The sequence below is a fragment of the Phragmites australis genome, chromosome 19, assembly GCF_958298935.1.
Source record: "Phragmites australis chromosome 19, lpPhrAust1.1, whole genome shotgun sequence".
Classification (NCBI taxonomy): Eukaryota; Viridiplantae; Streptophyta; class Magnoliopsida; order Poales; family Poaceae; genus Phragmites; species Phragmites australis.
In genome coordinates, this window is record NC_084939.1 from 2202898 (window position 1) to 2221151 (window position 18254).

General features: G+C 47.7%; 2 protein-coding genes across 3 annotated transcripts; both read right to left on the bottom strand.

The window, feature by feature from the left end:
* Window positions 1–407: 407 nt before the first annotated feature.
* On the bottom strand, window positions 408–3511 carry LOC133900382 (DNA-directed RNA polymerase I subunit rpa49-like). The gene is made up of 4 exons (XM_062341497.1): window positions 3029–3511; window positions 2464–2616; window positions 1660–1956; window positions 408–1129 (listed from the first exon to the last, which is right to left on the bottom strand). The coding sequence occupies exons 1-4, from the start codon at window positions 3422–3424 to the stop codon at window positions 695–697; spliced, it is 1281 nt and encodes a 426-aa protein (XP_062197481.1). The 5' UTR covers window positions 3425–3511; the 3' UTR covers window positions 408–694.
* Window positions 3512–9952: 6441 nt separating this feature from the next.
* Window positions 9953–17797, bottom strand: LOC133900514 (phosphatidate phosphatase PAH2-like). 2 transcript variants are annotated; one of them, XM_062341674.1, is made up of 11 exons: window positions 14627–17795; window positions 13808–14352; window positions 13662–13735; window positions 13052–13136; window positions 12740–12826; window positions 12452–12524; window positions 11080–11123; window positions 10884–11012; window positions 10641–10742; window positions 10410–10553; window positions 9953–10325 (listed from the first exon to the last, which is right to left on the bottom strand). In XM_062341674.1, exons 1-10 carry the CDS (start codon window positions 17097–17099, stop codon window positions 10497–10499), a joined length of 3669 nt encoding a protein of 1222 aa, XP_062197658.1. In that variant the 5' UTR covers window positions 17100–17795; the 3' UTR covers window positions 9953–10325; window positions 10410–10496. The 2 variants fall into 2 exon arrangements, with proteins under 2 accessions (XP_062197658.1, XP_062197659.1); XM_062341675.1 differs by lacking the exons at window positions 9953–10325; window positions 10410–10553 and having other exon boundaries at window positions 10884–10953; window positions 14627–17797.
* Window positions 17798–18254: the final 457 nt, after the last annotated feature.

Here is an 18254-nt window from a genome sequence, read left to right on the forward strand (position 1 = left end):
AACAAATTCTGATTACGCCTAATTATGAGCAGAATTGAATTTGTATAGCGATGTTATCCGATTACACGGGATCTGATTGCAGCCCCACTGAAACAAACAGGATTTAACATAATTGGTTAACACTGTAATTGGTTTACGTTACAAATTCTCCAACCAAACACTATCTTATTACACAACTAACATTAAAAGTGGCAAATTTAAATGCGAACCAATCATGCCCTAAGTATCGGTACAAGATCATTCAGTTACCTGGGACCCTAGCAACCAGTAACGACAAACAACAGCCTGAACGTCTGGCACAAATAATCATATTCCAGATTGTGCAGTTTCACCAACAGGCATTACACTGAGCCAACTTGAGCAGATATGAGATGAGATCCTCAAATAAGTAGCTAGGTGATTGCACAGATGTGTAATATTATGATGGAATTAACAGAAACACGATAACACAAAGGTAGCATTTTAAGTGAACTATGATAGGCAAAGAACCATCAATACATAGACAGTATTTTTCCTTTTTGACAAAAAACTGACAAAGAAAACAAAGTGAAGCAACTATCTTCCTCACTTCAGTACATTTCAAAAACCATGCCACCCGTGCAATTTCAGAACGGCCTTTTCCGATCACACCCACATTCAAGTAATGTAAGCCCTTTCTTGAGGTAATTGCCATTGTGTTCTCTTCCATAGATGATTACTGTCGCCGCCTTCTCCTTGTAACTTCCTGTGGGAACTTGAGAGGGGCTGGTAGTGTCATGAAAGTGGGTTTAAAAGCACCTGTTGACACAGATTTGCATCCCAACTGGTCAAAATATGGTTTAAGCATCTGCCTGGTCATTTTCAGGTCAGCACATATATCTGAAGGATCAGATCTGAAGTCATCGGCAAAAAGCGTTAGGACCAAGATGTAGTTGATCAGAAGCTCGTTTTTCTCCGTTGACAAGGCACTAGATCCTGGTTCAGTAAACATCAGCAACAGCTTACGATATACAGCATGTGGGGTCGTTGGTCCCTGGTTTTCCTTTCTGTCCTTCCTGTGACGCTTGGACATGGAGCCATTCCGTGCCAACAAAGATAGGAGATATGTGATATAGGACAGTATCCAAGCAAGCCTATCCTTATCTTCACCCTAAAACAAAGCAAGACAGAACTTGTTTCTTTTAGATCACATGGGACAAGTTAAGTAACTCAAAAAAGGCACCTTGTTTACTGAACTTAACACGGCATAAAAGCAAACGATTGGTTGGCATCAATTTGGCCACCAAACTCTTTAAATATCCCGAGACCAGTGCCATTGTACATGGCATCATTGCAGTAATAGTGCATGATATAGTTCTATCTGAATATCATGATATCATGACAGTAAAATGTTTACTAACATCACAAGCATAAACTGCTTAAAAAATTATAAACAGTTCCAAACTCCACTGAAAAAAATATTTGTTGCAGAAAGGACAAGAATGTCAGAGCTAACTAATGGTGTCTTTCCACTATACAACATGACAAAATAAGACTATCCAACCACTCTTCATCTGCCTGGTTTAGTCCAAAATAAATTTCTTCGTTCCAAGAAGCTTATACTAATATAAGAATGTGATGACTGAAAATGGACAGCTGGATAGCAAGACAAAACATATAGAAAAAAATATAACTACTCACCTGAAGCTCATGCAACTTCTGTACACGATTTGAAACAAAACTCCCATAGCCTTTTGAAGGAAATTCTCCTGATTCTAAATGACCCACAATTTCTAACAGGTGTGGCCGTATATTCTTTGGAATAATCTCATCAAAAAGATATGCATTTTCTGACATATCTGCAGTAGGATCATAAGGTGGAATGTTCCGAACAATTTCTGGTGCCTGGCTATCACTGGCATTGGTCTTTCCAAGGTCAAGGTTCTCATAAGCAAAAGGGTCATTTCTTTGTTCATTTAATGACCTCCACTTATTATCCTGCAAGGAATAGTAGCGTCAATCAAACTGAAACATGTCTGCATCCAAAACTGCAAGCACTAGGCATGCTAAAGTCTATCACTTTGCTATGCTCTTAACATGAAATAAAAGGGAAGAAAACTTCGTTAGCCTGTAAGCACCTTTGTAACACCATGAAAATGATTATGACCAATGCACAATGAGAACTGTTATTGATTCATGCATGTGATGAATCTGTAAATCAGATTTTAGGTTGAACCACTGGAATACGTATCTAACAAAAATTTCCCTTGCTACCTGAAGCAGGGAAACCCACATTTACCTAGAGTCTAGATGCACAAAACAAGGAAATCATAGTGGTGCCATGAAAGTTAATGTTGAGTTCTGCATGCACAAAACAAGGAAATCTGTTCAGTAACCGTGCCCTCGTCTTTATCCTAAAAACCTCTTTCCTCGGAGCAGGAAAAATAAACAAATAGTTGCAAACACAACAAACAGCAGGCTAGTAAACCCAGACACAAAACATACCGTATCCTTGTCTTTCTTGGCGCCATACATCTGGGTAAGATCTTGTACCTTCATTTCATCATTTGCTACAGCTGAACCCACTTCTGATGCCACCTCAGAGTGCTGTGAATGTGCTGGTTTATGCATTTCAAGATGTGGCTCTAGCCTCAGAATCTGTATGCAAATTGAAATGATTAAAACAATACTTCAATGCTAATGTTAACTGCACGAAAGCATTTCTTACTCCTTTTCAAATGTACACCATCACTATGATTTAATCACAACAAGAATTTACCTTAAAAAAATCGCAACAACTGATCAGAGCTCTACAGCTTTACTGCTGGTATGCTAAAATCCTAAATTACCCAATTGCACGTTTTCACTGGCCAAAAGGAAAAACAAAGAATGCTACTCAGAAAACACATTCCTTGTTCCTTTGAGCCAGTATGCTAGTACTTAAACTAGAATTTCTTTGTGAACATCTAGAATTTCTTAAAAGCTGTGTGACTATACCCATTTCACATCACCTAACAACCACCACCGGTAGAAAAATCGGAACTTCGAAGCAACCAGACGAGACACACACCTTATTGGCGGCGATGGGGACGACCTTGAGGGTGCCGGATGCCTTGTCGAGGACGCCGAGCGCGTAGCTGCAGAGCTGCGGCGTGGCTGCTTCGCCGGCGTAGCTGCGGCCGACGAAGTCGGGGCCACCACCGGGGCTACCGACCACGAGGTCGACGTGGGTGGTGCGCCTCTCACGGCGGAAGAGCCGCGCACGCGGGGGCCCGTCGGCGGCGGCGAGGGGGTCGTAGCCGGAGGGGAAGTAGGCGACCACGGGGGCCGCGGCAGCGGCGGAGGCGGCGCCGCCTGCGAGGGAGGCGTCGACGGTGACGTCGATGGCCTTGCGCTTCTTGGAGTGCTTCTTCTTGGAGGAGGCGGAGGCGGGGGCTGGCGTTGCTAGGGTTTGGAGGTCCGCCATTGGAGACGGCTCTAGGGTTTTGGAGGTGAGCCAGTGCTTTGTTGCTTAAGACTAGAGAAGTATCGGATTTTTGCGCACAGGCCCTCCAAAACTTTTGCATTTTCACTCATGCATTTTCTCGGATTAAGACCTATCTGTTTTTTATTCTGATTATAGGTTCCAGCTTTAAAAGCAAAATAAGGAGCTTCTTAAAAAACCAGATTATAACAATTTACAATAAAAACAAACATGACCTAATACTAAAAAGATAAAGAGCTGCACTAGGGGGCGCTTGCAATAATGCCATTACAATTTACACCTCACGGGGTCACAAACTGAAGCATCAACATGAACTCCACCAAATATACAATTTTTGCATGATGATGGGATAAGTCCTTGTGCAGCACATGGTCTTTGTGGGGCTGCTGCATGGTCTTTGTGGGGCTGCCACATGGTGGTGGTCTTGCTGCCCATATGCTTTAGGACAGCATCTAGGACACTAGGACAGCATCTAGGACAGCATCTTAGACTAGAGGACAGCATCTAGGACAGCATCTTAGACTAGCATCTTAGACTAGAGGACAGCATCTAGGACAGCATCTTAGACTAGCATCTTGGCATATGCTTGGCTGGCCATGGGCCTATAAATATATATCCCCAACCCCTCAGGTTGGCATGGCATTTGTGTGAGAAATAAAGAAAAAATTGCCCCAACTCCTAGTGTCATCCTCTCTCGATGAGAGTAAGAATTCAGCTACTACCAAGAGTAAGAATTCAGCGACTAACAAGTGGTATCAGAGCCTGTTTATCCTGTAGCCTGAGCATCTCCTGCTCATCCCCCCCTCAGCCTCGCAGCAGCCCCAGCTAAGAGCAGCAGCAGCCCCGGTTGCTCCTGCTCACCCCTCTCCCTCTGCGCAGAGCAGCAGTAGCTCGTCTGAAGCAGCCCTCTCCCCACGCAGCAGCCCTCCCCCGGTAGCGCGTCATGTCCGCAGGGCAGTCTCAGCGCTCGGTCGCCTCGAGCACGCGGCGTCGGCAGGAGGCCGAACTTGCCGCGGCAGAGGAACGCGAGCGAGCGGCGGCAGAGACCGCTGCGGCGGCGGCAAGGGCGTCGAGGCTGGCAGCGGCGGAGCTAGCAGCAGCCAGAGCGGAGGCAGAAGCAGCGGCGGCGGCGGTTGCAGCGCGTGCGGCGGCAGCGGAGGTCGAGGCTCTGCGCGGCAGCACCGGCAGCTCCATTTCTGCTGACGACAGCGCCGACGCGGACCTCGAGCTGCCGGAGGCAGAGGCAGCGCGAGAGCGGGCGGCACAGTGGGCAGCGGCGCACGCCCACGAGCGGGGCGGCAGCCCAGACAGGCGCGGACGCGCCGGCGGCGCTCCTGGAGAAGGCGCGCACGGCAACGGTGGCGGACGGGTCGATGGAGAGCGCGGCCTTTACAGGCGGCGTGGCTCTCTCTCCCCGGATCGGTACCGTGGTCACCACGGGTTCCAGGCTGTTGTCAGGGACGTCGGCCCCGGCGGTGGGTGGCCTACCCTCACTAAGACCAACTACGTCGAGTGGGCTGCGGTGATGAGGGTAAAGCTCCAGGTGCGGCACATGTGGGAGGCAGTCCGGTACGGCGACGTCGACTACGACCAGGATCGACGGGCGCTGGATGCCCTCATCGCAGCAGTCCCGTCCGAGATGCAGTTCTCGCTTACCAATAAGCGGACTGCCAAGGAGGCTTGGGACGCCATCGCTGCGGCACGCATCGGCAGTGACCGCGCCCGCAAGTCCACACTGCAGGCACTTCGCAAGGAGTGGGAGAACCTGGCCTTCAAGCCAGGTGAGGACGTTGATGACTTTGCTCTCCGTCTCAACACTCTGTTGCAGAAGATGGTGCAGTTCGGCGATGACACCTACGGCGAGGAGAGAGCTGTCGAAAAGCTCTTCCGTTGCGTCCCCGAGAAGTACAAGCAGATGGCTCGCTCGATCGAGTCTCTGCTGGATCTCTCCACGATGTCGATCGAGGAGGCGATAGGTCGCCTCAAGGTCGTCGACAGCGATGAGCCACAATCTCTCTCGGGGCCCATCACCACTGGCGGGAAGCTCCTTCTCACTCGGGAGCAGTGGGATGCCTGCCAGGGTGACCGGAGGAAGGGGGAGCCTTCTTCCACGACAGGCGGCCGCAAACGTGGCAAGCCGCGCAAGGCGCGCAGAGACGCCCAGGCCGGGGCGCAAGGACGTGCCGAGGGTGATGCCCGCGGAGGCGCCCAGGGCGGCGCCGCCGGCAAGCACAAGCCGGCACGAGACGACACCTGCCGCAACTGCGGCCGGCTTGGCCATTGGGCCAAGGACTGTCGTCAGCCACGACGCGGCCAAGCCCACGTCGCACAGGCGGAGGAGGAGGAGCCGGCTCTGTTCATGGCTCATGCGAGCATAGAGCTACCTCCAGCGGCACCGGCCGCAGCGGCTCTCCTCCACCTTGACGAGCCAAAAGCACACGCCCTCCTCGGCGACGGCTCCGGCAACGACAAGACTGACGGGTGGTGCCTCGACACCAGCGCCACCCATCACATGACCGGTCGACGGGAGTTCTTCACCGAGCTTGACTCTAGCGTCCGAGGCTCCGTCAAATTTGGGGATGCCTCCGGCGTGGAGATCAAGGGCGTCGGTTCCGTCATCTTCACCGCCGTGTCTGGTGAGCACAGGCTGCTCACCGGAGTCTACTATATTCCCGCGTTGAGGAACTCTATCATCAGCTTGGGACAGCTGGATGAGAACGGTTCGCGCGTGGTTGTTGAGGATGGAGTCATGAGGATTTGGGATCGCCGTCGTCGCCTTCTTGCCAAGGTAACCAGAGGCACAAATCGACTCTACGTCCTTAACGTGCAGGTGGCACAACCCCTCTGTCTCGCCGCTCGTCGGGACGACGAGGCGTGGCAGTGGCACGAGCGCTTCGGGCACCTTCACTTCGAGGCCCTGAAGCGGCTCAGTGCCGCAGAGATGGTGCGAGGCCTGCCGTGCCTCGACCATGTGGAGCAGCTCTGCGACGTCTGCGTGTTGACGAAGCAGAGGCGACTCCCCTTTCCCCAGCGGGCGAGCTTCCGAGCCAAGGAGAGGCTCGAGCTTGTGCACGGGGACTTGTGTGGCCCGGTGACACCGGCCACACCGGGAGGACGACGCTACTTCCTACTGCTCGTCGACGACCTCTCCCGCTACATGTGGGTGATGGTCCTCGGCAGCAAGGGAGAGGCTACGGACGCCATCAGGCGCGCGCAGGCTGCTGCGGAGGCGGAGTGCGGCCGCAAGCTGCGCATGCTGCGCACCGACAACGACGGCGAATTCACGGCGGCTGAATTCGCGTCGTACTGCGCTGATAAGGGCATTCAGCGCCACTACTCCGCGCCGTACAGCCCGCAGCAGAACGGCGTCGTCGAGCGACGCAACCAGACGGTTGTGGGGATGGCTCGGGCCCTTCTCAAACAGAGGGGGATGCCGGCTGTCTTCTGGGGAGAGGCGGTGGTGTCGGCCGTCTACATCCTCAACCGCTCGCCTACCAAGGCGCTCGGCGGCAGGACGCCGTACGAGGCTTGGCATGGGCGCAAGCCGGCGGTCTCCCACTTGCGAGTCTTCGGCTGTCTCGCGTTCGCCAAGGAGCTTGGCCACATCAGCAAGCTCGACGACAGGAGCACTCTGGGAGTGTTCATCGGCTACGCGGAGGGCTCGAAGGCCTACCGCATCCTCGACCCGAAGACACAGCGTGTGCGCACGGCGCGCGACGTTGTGTTCAACGAAGGGCGAGGATGGGCGTGGGACAAGGCGGTGGACGACGGCTCGGCTCCAACGTACGACGACTTCACTGTCGAGTACGTCTACTTCGAGGAAGCTGGGGGAGTAGGCAGCTCTTCTTCGACGAGCACGTCTACCCTAGTCCCCGAGCCTTCACCGACCCTGGCGCCTGCTACTCCGACAGCACCACACTCTCCAGCCAGGACCTCGGCTGCGATGAGTTCTTCGCTGGCTCCACCACAGCTGGCACCAGCACCGACAGGCACCTCTCCGGGCACATCTACTCCAACATCAGCTCGTGTCAAGCACAGCCCGGTTGAGCTCGCTACTCCGCTCTCTCACGACGAGGAGCGCATCGACGCGTACCACGACGATGAGCCGTTGCGGTACCGTACGATAGAGAACCTTCTCGGCGACCAGCCGGTGCCGGGACTGGTGCCTCACGACCTGGAGGCGCAGTTGCACCTTGCGTGTGACGACAGCGAGCCTCGGTCGTTTGCAGAGGCCGAGAGACACGCGGCATGGCGCACCGCGATGCAGTTGGAGATGGATGCGGTTGAGAAGAACCGCACCTGGGAGCTTGCTGACATTCCTCGTGGTCACCGCGCGATCACCCTTAAGTGGGTGTACAAGCTGAAGAGGGATGAAGCCGGCGCCATCGTCAAGCACAAGGCTCGCTTGGTGGCACGAGGCTTCGTGCAACAGGAGGGGGTCGACTTCGACGACGTCTTCGCTCCCGTGGCACGGATGGAGTCCGTGCGACTCCTCATTGCGCTAGCTGCCCAGGAGGGCTGGCGTGTTCATCACATGGACGTCAAGTCGGCGTTCCTTAACGGCGACTTGAAGGAGGAGGTCTACGTGCACCAGCCGCCGGGATTTGCGATCCCCGGCAAGGAGGGCAAGGTGCTCCGCCTGCGCAAGGCCCTCTACGGCTTGCGGCAGGCACCGAGGGCGTGGAATGCCAAGTTGGATTCCACGCTAAAAGGGATGGGCTTCGAGCAAAGCCCGCACGAGGCGGCCATCTACCGACGGGGCAGTGGAGGAACTGCTCTGCTGGTGGGTGTCTACGTCGACGACTTAGTGATCACCGGCACCAAGGATGCGGAGGTGGCGGCATTCAAGGAAGAGATGAAGGCCACCTTCCAGATGAGTGACCTGAGACCTCTCTCCTTCTACCTGGGGATCGAGGTGCACCAGGATGACTCCGGGATCACGCTTCGACAGACCGCCTACGCCAAGCGCGTCGTTGAGCTAGCTGGGCTCACCGACTGCAACCCAGCTCTCACTCCGATGGAGGAGAGGCTGAAGCTGAGCCGCGACAGCACGACGGAGGAGGTGGACGCTACGCAGTACCGGCGTCTTGTGGGGAGCCTTCGCTACCTCGCCCACACACGGCCGGACTTGGCATTCTCCGTCGGCTACGTTAGTCGGTTCATGCAGCGACCGACGACGGAGCACCAGCAGACTGTGAAGAGGATCATCCGCTACGTTGCGGGGACTCTCGACCACGGCCTCTACTACCCTAGGTGCCCTGGGGCGGCACACTTCGTCGGGTACAGCGACAGCGACCACGCCGGCGACATCGACACCAGCAAGAGCACGAGCGGGATCCTCTTCTTCCTCGGCAAGTGCCTCGTTAGCTGGCAGTCGGTCAAGCAGCAGGTGGTGGCCCTGTCCAGCTGCGAGGCCGAGTACATAGTGGCCTCCACCGCTTCGACTCAGGCGCTCTGGCTCGCTCGACTGCTTGGTGATCTCCTCGGCAGAGACACTAGAGCGGTGGAGCTCAGGGTGGACAGCAAGTCCGCTCTAGCCCTGGCAAAGAACCCCGTTTTCCATGAACGGAGCAAGCACATCCGGGTGAGGTACCACTTCATCCGAGGCTGTTTGGAGGAAGGGAGCATCAAGGCGAGCTACATCAACACCAAGGATCAGCTTGCGGACCTGCTCACCAAGCCTCTTGGGAGGCTCAAGTTCCTTGAGCTCTGCTCCAGGACCGGGATGGTTCAATCTTCCCACAAGACGACGCACAAGACTTAGGAGGAGAATGATGGGATAAGTCCTTGTGCAGCACATGGTCTTTGTGGGGCTGCCACATGGTGGTGGTCTTGCTGCCCATATGCTTTAGGACAGCATCTAGGACACTAGGACATCATCTAGGATAGCATCTTAGACTAGAGGATAGCATCTAGGACAGCATCTAGGACAGCATCTTAGACTAGCATCTTAGACTAGAGGACAGCATCTAGGACAGCATCTTAGACTAGCATCTTAGACTAGCATCTTGGCATATGCTTGGCTGGCCATGGGCCTATAAATATGTATCCCCAACCCCTCAGGTTGGCATGGTATTTGTGTGAGAAATAAAGAAAAAATTGCCCCAACTCCTAGTGTCATCCTCTCTCGATGAGAGTAAGAATTCAGCTACTACCAAGAGTAAGAATTCAGCGACTAACACATGATACTTCCATTTTTTTAAGCATGTCCTCATAAGTAAATATGAATATCATCGAATAACAAGATTATCAGCACTACCAGATGAACGATTTATTCATGCAGTGTAAGCAAGTATTATTTTTTAAAAAATACACAAACTGCAGCAAAGCTAAATCATATCTGCCAGTAGGCCCAGCTAAAAACTGAGCTCTGGGTATATACTATCACAATCAGAAGCATATAATCAAAGATGGCATATACCCAATTTTCTGTTAAGTATTCACATGACTTATGATGTCGAAATACTTGATGCAACTTTGGTCAGTGGCAACATTGCCAAAAACGGTGTATATGCTTTAAGCATATGAACAGAGCTGACTTTCTATTGCATTATTGAATGGCAGGGCAGTACAATTACATCAAGAAAGATGGAATCAAATCCCACGAGAAACAACACCTCTATTAGATCCCTCCATTCAGTAAATTATACACCTTTCAGTTACAGGGCATGGAGGGATCTTTTTCCTGTTCCCGTTTGTGCAACCTGGAGGTATGATTTCCAGTCCTACTACAACAAATGGAGTCACAACAAATAGATACATTGCTTATGCTGCCTCATCGGTGTTCAGGTTGCAAGTCGGCTATTATGATCCTATATATACCGTGTCAATCTTGCAGGAGTTTATATCAGGAGCATCCGCAAGTAACCAACCAGTGATTGGCCTGTGTAAACAGGTGTGCGCCAAACATGTTAGACATGAGCTTATAACGAAAGAAAATAGTAGGAAAAATATAGGCGAAAAATACCTTAGGGTGCTACCTTCACCATGGTTGCCTTCTGATCACTGCGGCTCAGCATAAAATTAGAGCGCTGTTTTCAGACTTCACTGTGGCTCAAATATCAATAGCTGGCAACGGCATTTTCCAGAAATTCCAGGTATTGTAGTCCTCCTGAATTGACCGAGAACTTACCATCAGGATAAGGAGAAATTGCACTAAAATAGTAACTACACTAGAACAACTGACAAAATTACAGACCTGCTCAGATGATGATGATATTGGAGGGAACATCCCATGGACAAGAGCATGCAGGGACGTGTATGACTTTGTATCAACCCGCCGATTCACTGCAACTTCGCCCTGCATGAAAGGAAAATTTTAGCACAGATTCTCTAGATGCCATCTCCAATGCAAGTACGCTCTGACTGGCTGGACTCCAGCACAATTACACAGAGAAACACTCACAGGACAGAGGGATAAGTGGTTTACAAGTCTTGTTACCTTGGGGTTTATTATGAAGATTTTGCCCATGGGAATCCCAACCTTGAGGTAACTAAGCTCATCTGTATCTCTATTCCCAAATCCAGCATAGAATGGATTGGAGTCAGGAGGAAATAAAGCTTTGATAGCCTGTAAAGAACAGAGGAATTGTGAATCATTCTCATCACCACAATGATGAGGCCGATAGGGTACTTACCTCTAGGCATGAAATCTTGAATTCATGAGGAGCTCTTCTGATGACTACAAACCAATGTCAACAAACAAAACATCAGAGTCGTTCAAACTTATATATAACATAAAGAAGTCAGCAGGGATAATTTTTATGTAAATATGATCATATCCTGAGCATTTATCATAGTGCTGGTAAAAAGGAGGAGCAGGTCTCTAATCCAACAATGGTTGTGGGGTCCATTCACAAAAAACGGTAATTTTATTGTTAGGATATATTTGGTTTGGAAATAACATATACCCATAATACATTACCAAATACCAAATTTCAATGGAGTGGTAACACTACCAAATTTACCCTTGTGAACCCAGATTAACTATTACAGATAATGGATGCAACAACTTTCACAGTAGAAGACATAACCAATCTGATTTTTGGCTCATGGGCAATTAACAGAATGAAAAAAAGTGGAAAATAACAAGAATGCTCTGATGGTAGAGATGGCAGAATGGGAGAATATGCAAAGGCTACTAGAGGGTGGTGAGTTATCTGATGATAGAGATTTGGCAGTATGGTGCCCGGAAAAGTCAGGCTGCTTTACTACAAAATCACTATACAAACTAATAACTTTGTGTGGGGTGCTAGATCAAAGCATGATAGACATATGGAAATGCAAGATCCCTCTGAAAATTCAAATCTTCTTGTGGATGCCTTTTAATGATAGAAAACAATAGGCAGTACAGTTGACAAAGAGGAACTGGACAGGAGGAGAAAACTACCAACTTAGTGGCTAACTGGAGTCAGCGGATCATATCACGTTTAAATGCCACATTGCTGTGTTTCTGTGGGCTCTGGTGAGAGATGGGTTGAGATGGAACAGAGTGCCATACAGTTGTCGATATTTTGAAATAACAGTTATGGGTAATAAAAATTCCAATACAAACATGTGTTAATCTTTTTATGCGCAGGTGTATGCTGGATGTTGTAGAAGATCAGGAATGACATGGTCTTCAACAAGAGACTGTATCATCACTGGTAACTGCTGCTTACAAATTGATAGCTTTGATGCAGTACTGGAGGGCGATGGCACGACAAAAGGAATGCCAAGCAGTTGAAGAAGTAATCGGGAGGATTACTGAAGCAGTGCACATTTTGTGAAGTAGTTGGATGATACTGGGAATGTTTTGGGTGTTGTCTTCTGGTCTGTTGTGTTAGGGTGTTTAGTTTGAGTTGAGATGAAACTGTGTTGAGATAATACTATTGATCCAACAACATGTTGTTGATCAATTTAGAACCGCTGTGATGTAAGCTGGTAACCCCAGCAGAAACTCATGTAATCGTTGTTAAGCTTTCTATAAAGCCGGGCCAATGATCTTTGGTCTAACAAGAATGCTCTTACCTTCTCTGTAAAGTGAAGGGAAGAGACCATCTGGAGATATAACAACAGGGCCATCAGGAAGTGCTTTGCCATCCTGAAAATCCAAATTCACATGTGGGAATGAGATAGATGAGCACCACGTTCTATTTATTAGTTTCCTTGTATTTGTGTCTTTGTGAATGTGTGGCAAGAACAGATGAACAGAGCATACTTAATTGGGAATATACAAAGTTCATAGCCGCTTCTGTGTACTAGGCCACAAACATATTAAGATAGAACAGGATAGATTAGGACTGAATTAAACGATACCTGCTTTAGGTTGAAAAGAAACTGCCTCGTCAGGTGAGCCTGTGAAATAGCGCGTGCACTCAGAAATAGCAGTTGGTATCCATTTTCCTGTGGGTGCAACAAGTTTACAAGAACAAACCCAAGTCAAGAAACATTCTAGGGCTAATTTAGTGCTAACACAAACATAAAATACAGATGGGATTCTTGAGGGCTGGATGATCTTCTGAAGTAAAGAGAGAAAGCGAGAATCAAACAATTGCTATTGCGTTACTAGATCTGGAAGTGAGATTGGAAATAGATTTATTTCATTACAAGCTTGAGTAGCATGCATACCTTTATTGCAGAAAACAAATGAGCGACTCCATTTTGGGACCAATCAACACCAACCAGTGGCATGAACTGGCCAAGAACATCAGACCTGCAAGTATATTAAAAAAAAAAATGTGGACATGTGTAAGATTGGAATATACTTCATTTGTAGGTGGTATGGATCAGATTACCCCGGTTTTGTAATGATTATGAACTGCATTAGTTCCACTAAATTCATTTTCTTACTTTTCTTTCGTCCCTCTTACAAGTAGACAGTATTTTCCAATAAAGGGAAATTAAGATTTTTTTTCCTAGTTCCAATTAGGTTAACCACAAGAACAACAACAACAACAACAACAAAGCCTTTGTCTCAAGTAAGTTGGGGTAGGCTAGAGATGAAACCCACAAGATCCTACTAAAAAGATGATAAGAAAACAGTAATTATAACAAAGGTACTAGTAATAGTAAAAAATAAAAGTAATAACGGTACAAGGAGACTGATGCGTCATTAGAAAGCCGAACAATATATTTGTGTATCATTAGAAAGCCGAATTAACTGATACCCCTGGCAATTAGATGTCCAAATTATAATATTTAAAAATTTTGGCTTGATTGCTCCAGTTTTGTGACTTACTTGGTGATAGTTCCATCCACATCTGATATGACAATGCGCGTATTCCATTTCCACAAATATATGCGACAATCGACCTGTTTTAAAAAGGATAGGAGAATGAGAAATGCAAATTAGTGAAACTTAAAAGCAATTTAAGTGAAACTAACCTGCTGTCTCCCAAGCATTGCAGTTGAGAAGGTAAATGTGACCACGTTCTTTCCCTCTCTGAGATCAAGAGATGCAAGCTCCTCAGATGTTGGAGCGAGTGATCGCACCTTCCTCTCCATCCTCTTTGCCCTGGATTTATTCCTTTCTCTATCTGCTTCTTTAACCAGAGTCGATAAGGCATCCTCAACAGTGCTTTCACAAACTGGCTGGACAGCACTAATAGTCTTTGTCCGTCTGAAACTAAATGGCCAGATTCTCCAGCTGCCACCTTGTACTGCATTTGGCTCAACTTGCTCCACTTTTATCATACCTTGGGGTTCAAAAACTTGTTCCTCGCTGAAAGAAATCATGCCGAGTACAATAGGTGCAGCTGCATCCCAGGGAAAATAACGGCCAGCAATCCTAACAACTAGCTTGTTGTTTCTTATTAGTGACTGCTTCATGGTACGGAACTTCTCTACGGTTACCTTCTCAGAATCAAATGCTCTGCGAGCAGCATCCTCTCCCATCCCTTCAGTTAACAGGTGCCTGCATAGGGATAATTCTGCAAAAAATGGTGCAGGTAGAGTTATTGTTGTTGCCAAGTACTTCGTACAGTATGTGACATTGCAGGCATAACAAAAACTGCAATGAAACTAGCTAAGCAATCCACCAAATTTGATCTCTATCAAAGTTCAATATTCACATGGCGCAACTAAATGATTGGCAAGACTAGAAACATAAGAATCACATTTGTTCTGCAAGATAAAGGTCATTAAAGCCAATGAGTGTGAAAAACTCATGCAAGTTGTTGCCAAAGAAAAAAATTAAAAAATCACCGGCAAAAGGGTTGAATGAATCAACTTTCAGATCATCGGCATGCTTGTTATCAGGTAGTGCATTGCTGGTAAGCTCAGGTGGGTTGCTATTTTCATCTGAATCACCAGTAGCTTCTGGTTCGTTCTCTGGAAAAGCAGAGTCCGTACTCTTCACTGAGTCAACCCCATTATTTTCAGCATCTGACTGTAGTGAGCGGCTTAGCTGAAAATTATCGGACCGTTCAAGATCATGTATGTGAGAGCGGAGATTTGGTAGAGATTTGACCACTGTGTTCTTATCTCCTGAGTGCAACTCGCTTCCAGGAATAGGAACAGGCCTAGTCTCAGGCCTTAATGGATCAGAACAATTTTCTAGGTCATTTGCAAGATCTATATCACCTCCTTCCTGTTCTTCTGCGTCACAATCAGATTCATCATGTTCTCCTTCACCTTCTGTTTTGATAGATATTGTGTCATCCATGGCTTTTCTATCAGCAAAACTTTCTGTATCACTAAATTGAAACTGAATTTCCTCTGTAAACTCAGAGATAGGTACAACTGCTTCTGCTTCTTCCCTAGGCTCAGCTATAGCCTCAGGCACAGACCCGATTTCGACTCCACTAACAGAACCAGATCTGTTTGCATCATCTTCTATTTTTGTGTTTTGTGCTTCCATTTTGCCCAAACTGGAAAACCCAGTAACAATTGGTAAACTTTCTACTTCTACCTTTTTAGAAAAAATAGCTGATTGGGGAATGCATTCTCTGGGTCCATCTTCCATTGTCAAGGTCTGAGTAACAGAAACATCAAGCTCTCCATTGTATGCTTTATTTTCATCAGTTGAGTCCTTTGTTACACCTTCAAGATCATTTTCAGGCATATAACTTAATATCTCATCACTAGAAGAAGCATCAGTACAAACGACATCATGCTGACAAGCTAAATCATGAGCTGAGTCGGTACCCGCAACAGTGCCAATAGAAATATTCATATCTGGACCATTAGCTTGCAAGATTTGAGAAGTAGAATCTTCTAAGACAAAAGCTTCTTGGTCTTGACCAACCACATTAATTGTGTCTTCTTCGCTGCTGGGAGCACTGTAACATGCTAATGATCTTTCCTCAGAAATTAGCTGTTCTATTCTCCCATCAGAGACTCTGGTGGGCTCTTCGTGTTGTACACCAACAGCCAATGAGACATCTGCAGCATCATGAACTTTGCCAACTAAAATACTGGACACGGCGTACTCCACAGTCTCAGAACTGCTGACAATGACCACTTTCTCTTGAACTGCATCTTGTGGAGAAGGTTTCAATGAAACCTCATGCCTTTCAGTTGATACATCTGTGGTGCCATAAGTTGGTGAATTTGCATCTGTAAAGTTTTGATTGGTTCCATCTGAATCTACAGTAACAAACTGTGAAACCACCTCACTCTTACCACTTGTAATGTCTGTCTTGACAGTATGGATTTCAAAAATGCCATTGGAAAGAACCCCATCTGTATGCATTTCCATTCCTACAACATCTTCACAATTATGCAGCAACTCACCTTGAGTATCAACAGATTCATGTATACATTTATCTGTTCCCAGATCATTTGACAAAGATTCTGATTCTGGTTGGTCCTTGGTTGAGGGGATCCTATCAGTGAAGTCGCTACTCTCATGTGTGTATATCTCAACAACCTCTTCTTTCACACTAGTGGTTTGTAAACAATGATCAGTGTCATCTGCCGAGCTGTTTCGTTCTCCACGAGGGCTACAGAAATTGCAGTCAGCACTGTCGCAGTTGGAGCCCAACTCTTTTCCATTATCAAAGCTGTGTTCTGGCAATACAGTTTTCGAGGTTTCCACCTGGTCACTATTGCCAGCATCAATCACATTGCTTTTAGAAGGTTCATCAATAGAACTATGAATTTTCGAACCACGTGAGAGATTTGTCGACCACTTTGTATCAAGGAGTTCGGCAGCAATCTCTGCACGCTCTAATGAGCTCACCCTATCCACAACATGGGCATTGTTCTTAACTGATTTCCGACCAAACATCCGTTCAAGTATGGTGGTCCGCCTTGAGGTTGTCCTTGCGAGCATCTTGACATCCCCAACATTGGCTTCCATGGTTGAGCTATCAAATGAAGTGCTCTTAGACTTCCTCAACTGAGCTTCCTGAATTGGCACCTCGCGTTCATCTCCAGATGAGGCAGGGGAGACAACAAATTCCCCTTCCTCGGCATTTGGGTCCACATCCCTGAGGAAGTAAGCCTCACCATTGCTATCCAAATACATGTGGAACCCGGCTTCGACACCATTGACGGCAATGCTGACCACCTTCTCCCTCGTCTTGAGAACCCCCTGGAACTTGCCGAACCGCACGTACCATGGCGAGCTTTTGAAGCTGCCGTCCTGCTGCTGCACGACGACTATGTCGACCGCACCACCGAACGGGTGGAACGGACCGGAGACGGTGGAGATCACCCTCCCCACGGCATACATCTTGCCAACCGCCGACGAGCTCTCGGACAGCACAGACCATCAAACCACGGGGTGCTCCGACCTCTAGCAAGGGCATTAAGGGCGGCGACGGCCACCCATATCAAATAGAATCAAGCCTTTCGCCGCATCCAAGTTCAATCCACAACCATGAGAACAATCCAAATTGCGAACAAAATGCAATCCTGATTCCTTTCAATAAGACGAACTGCACGAAATCTATGAACTCTGAAATTCGAAATTAAGGATAACCACCTAAGAATCCAATCTTCACAGTCAAATCCTTCCAAAGATCTAACCTTTACACCAATCCTGCTAGCGATTGGCGCGATAAAATCATGAAACTACTAGGGCGGGATCAGGAACCACCACCGTCCAGAGCTACCTCCAATCTGCAGCCTAATTCAACGAACGCAGCCGCCTGGACAGATCAACACTTATGGACAATCTAAACCCAAGAACAAGAAAGAAATCCAACAAATCCAAGCTCAAGAAAGGAAGCGAATCCAAGCAAGAGCCAAGAGACTGAGGAGGCCCGCTCGATGCAGCTCGGTCAGATTTGCGAATTGGGGGTGGTTGTTTAGAGGGGATTGATTGGTTGGAAGGAGTTTGTGGGGCATCGGAGCATATTCCGGCATCGAAGAATGCCGGGGAAGGGATAATTTCACCCCTCACCGGCATAGGAGTATGTTATCTTGGTGACAATGCCACTTGATATATTTACTCCCTTTGAATTCCCTTTTTTCTAATTTTCCTGGCTCGGTCCTACTTTGGGAAAAGAAAAAACTTTTGTAAGGGAAATTCAAAAACGTCAGAAATAATTTTTTTTATTATTTTCACTAACTAACTGTTCATACGTTGTAACGAAAATACAAACATTAGATACGATAACACAGTACAAACTCAAGGTATGAAGATACAAATATGTCGTAAGAGCGCCGTTGTAGTTTGTTCATATGGAATCCGAAAAAGGAAAAGTAGATTATCTGTTGATTTTTTTCTAATTTATTTATTTATTTATTTTTAAGTAAAACAAGTCTTATATTTGTAGCTGGTAACGAGACAGAGAGTCTGTAAGATGAGTTGAATAACAAAAATGCATAAACTATTTGAATTTTAAATTTTTTTATTATATAGGAGGAGGGTAAAAGAAAAATT

What these genes read in the sequence shown, in the direction of transcription:
- LOC133900382 (XM_062341497.1), bottom strand. Translation starts at nt 3,424, where the DNA reads ATGGCGGACCTCCAAACCCTAGCAACGCCAGCCCCCGCCTCCGCCTCC. An exon ending in TCCCCATCGCCGCCAATAAG is followed by an intron (nt 2,617 to 3,028) that starts GTGTGTGTCTCG and finishes ATTTGCATACAG; the next exon opens with ATTCTGAGGCTAGAGCCACA. An exon ending in AGAAGTTGCATGAGCTTCAG is followed by an intron (nt 1,130 to 1,659) that starts GTGAGTAGTTAT and finishes GCTTTGTTTTAG; the next exon opens with GGTGAAGATAAGGATAGGCT.
- LOC133900514 (XM_062341674.1), bottom strand. Translation starts at nt 17,099, where the DNA reads ATGTATGCCGTGGGGAGGGTGATCTCCACCGTCTCCGGTCCGTTCCAC. An exon ending in CAATGCTTGGGAGACAGCAG is followed by an intron (nt 13,736 to 13,807) that starts GTTAGTTTCACT and finishes TTTTTAAAACAG; the next exon opens with GTCGATTGTCGCATATATTT. An exon ending in CCCTTCACTTTACAGAGAAG is followed by an intron (nt 11,124 to 12,451) that starts GTAAGAGCATTC and finishes ATTGGTTTGTAG; the next exon opens with TCATCAGAAGAGCTCCTCAT.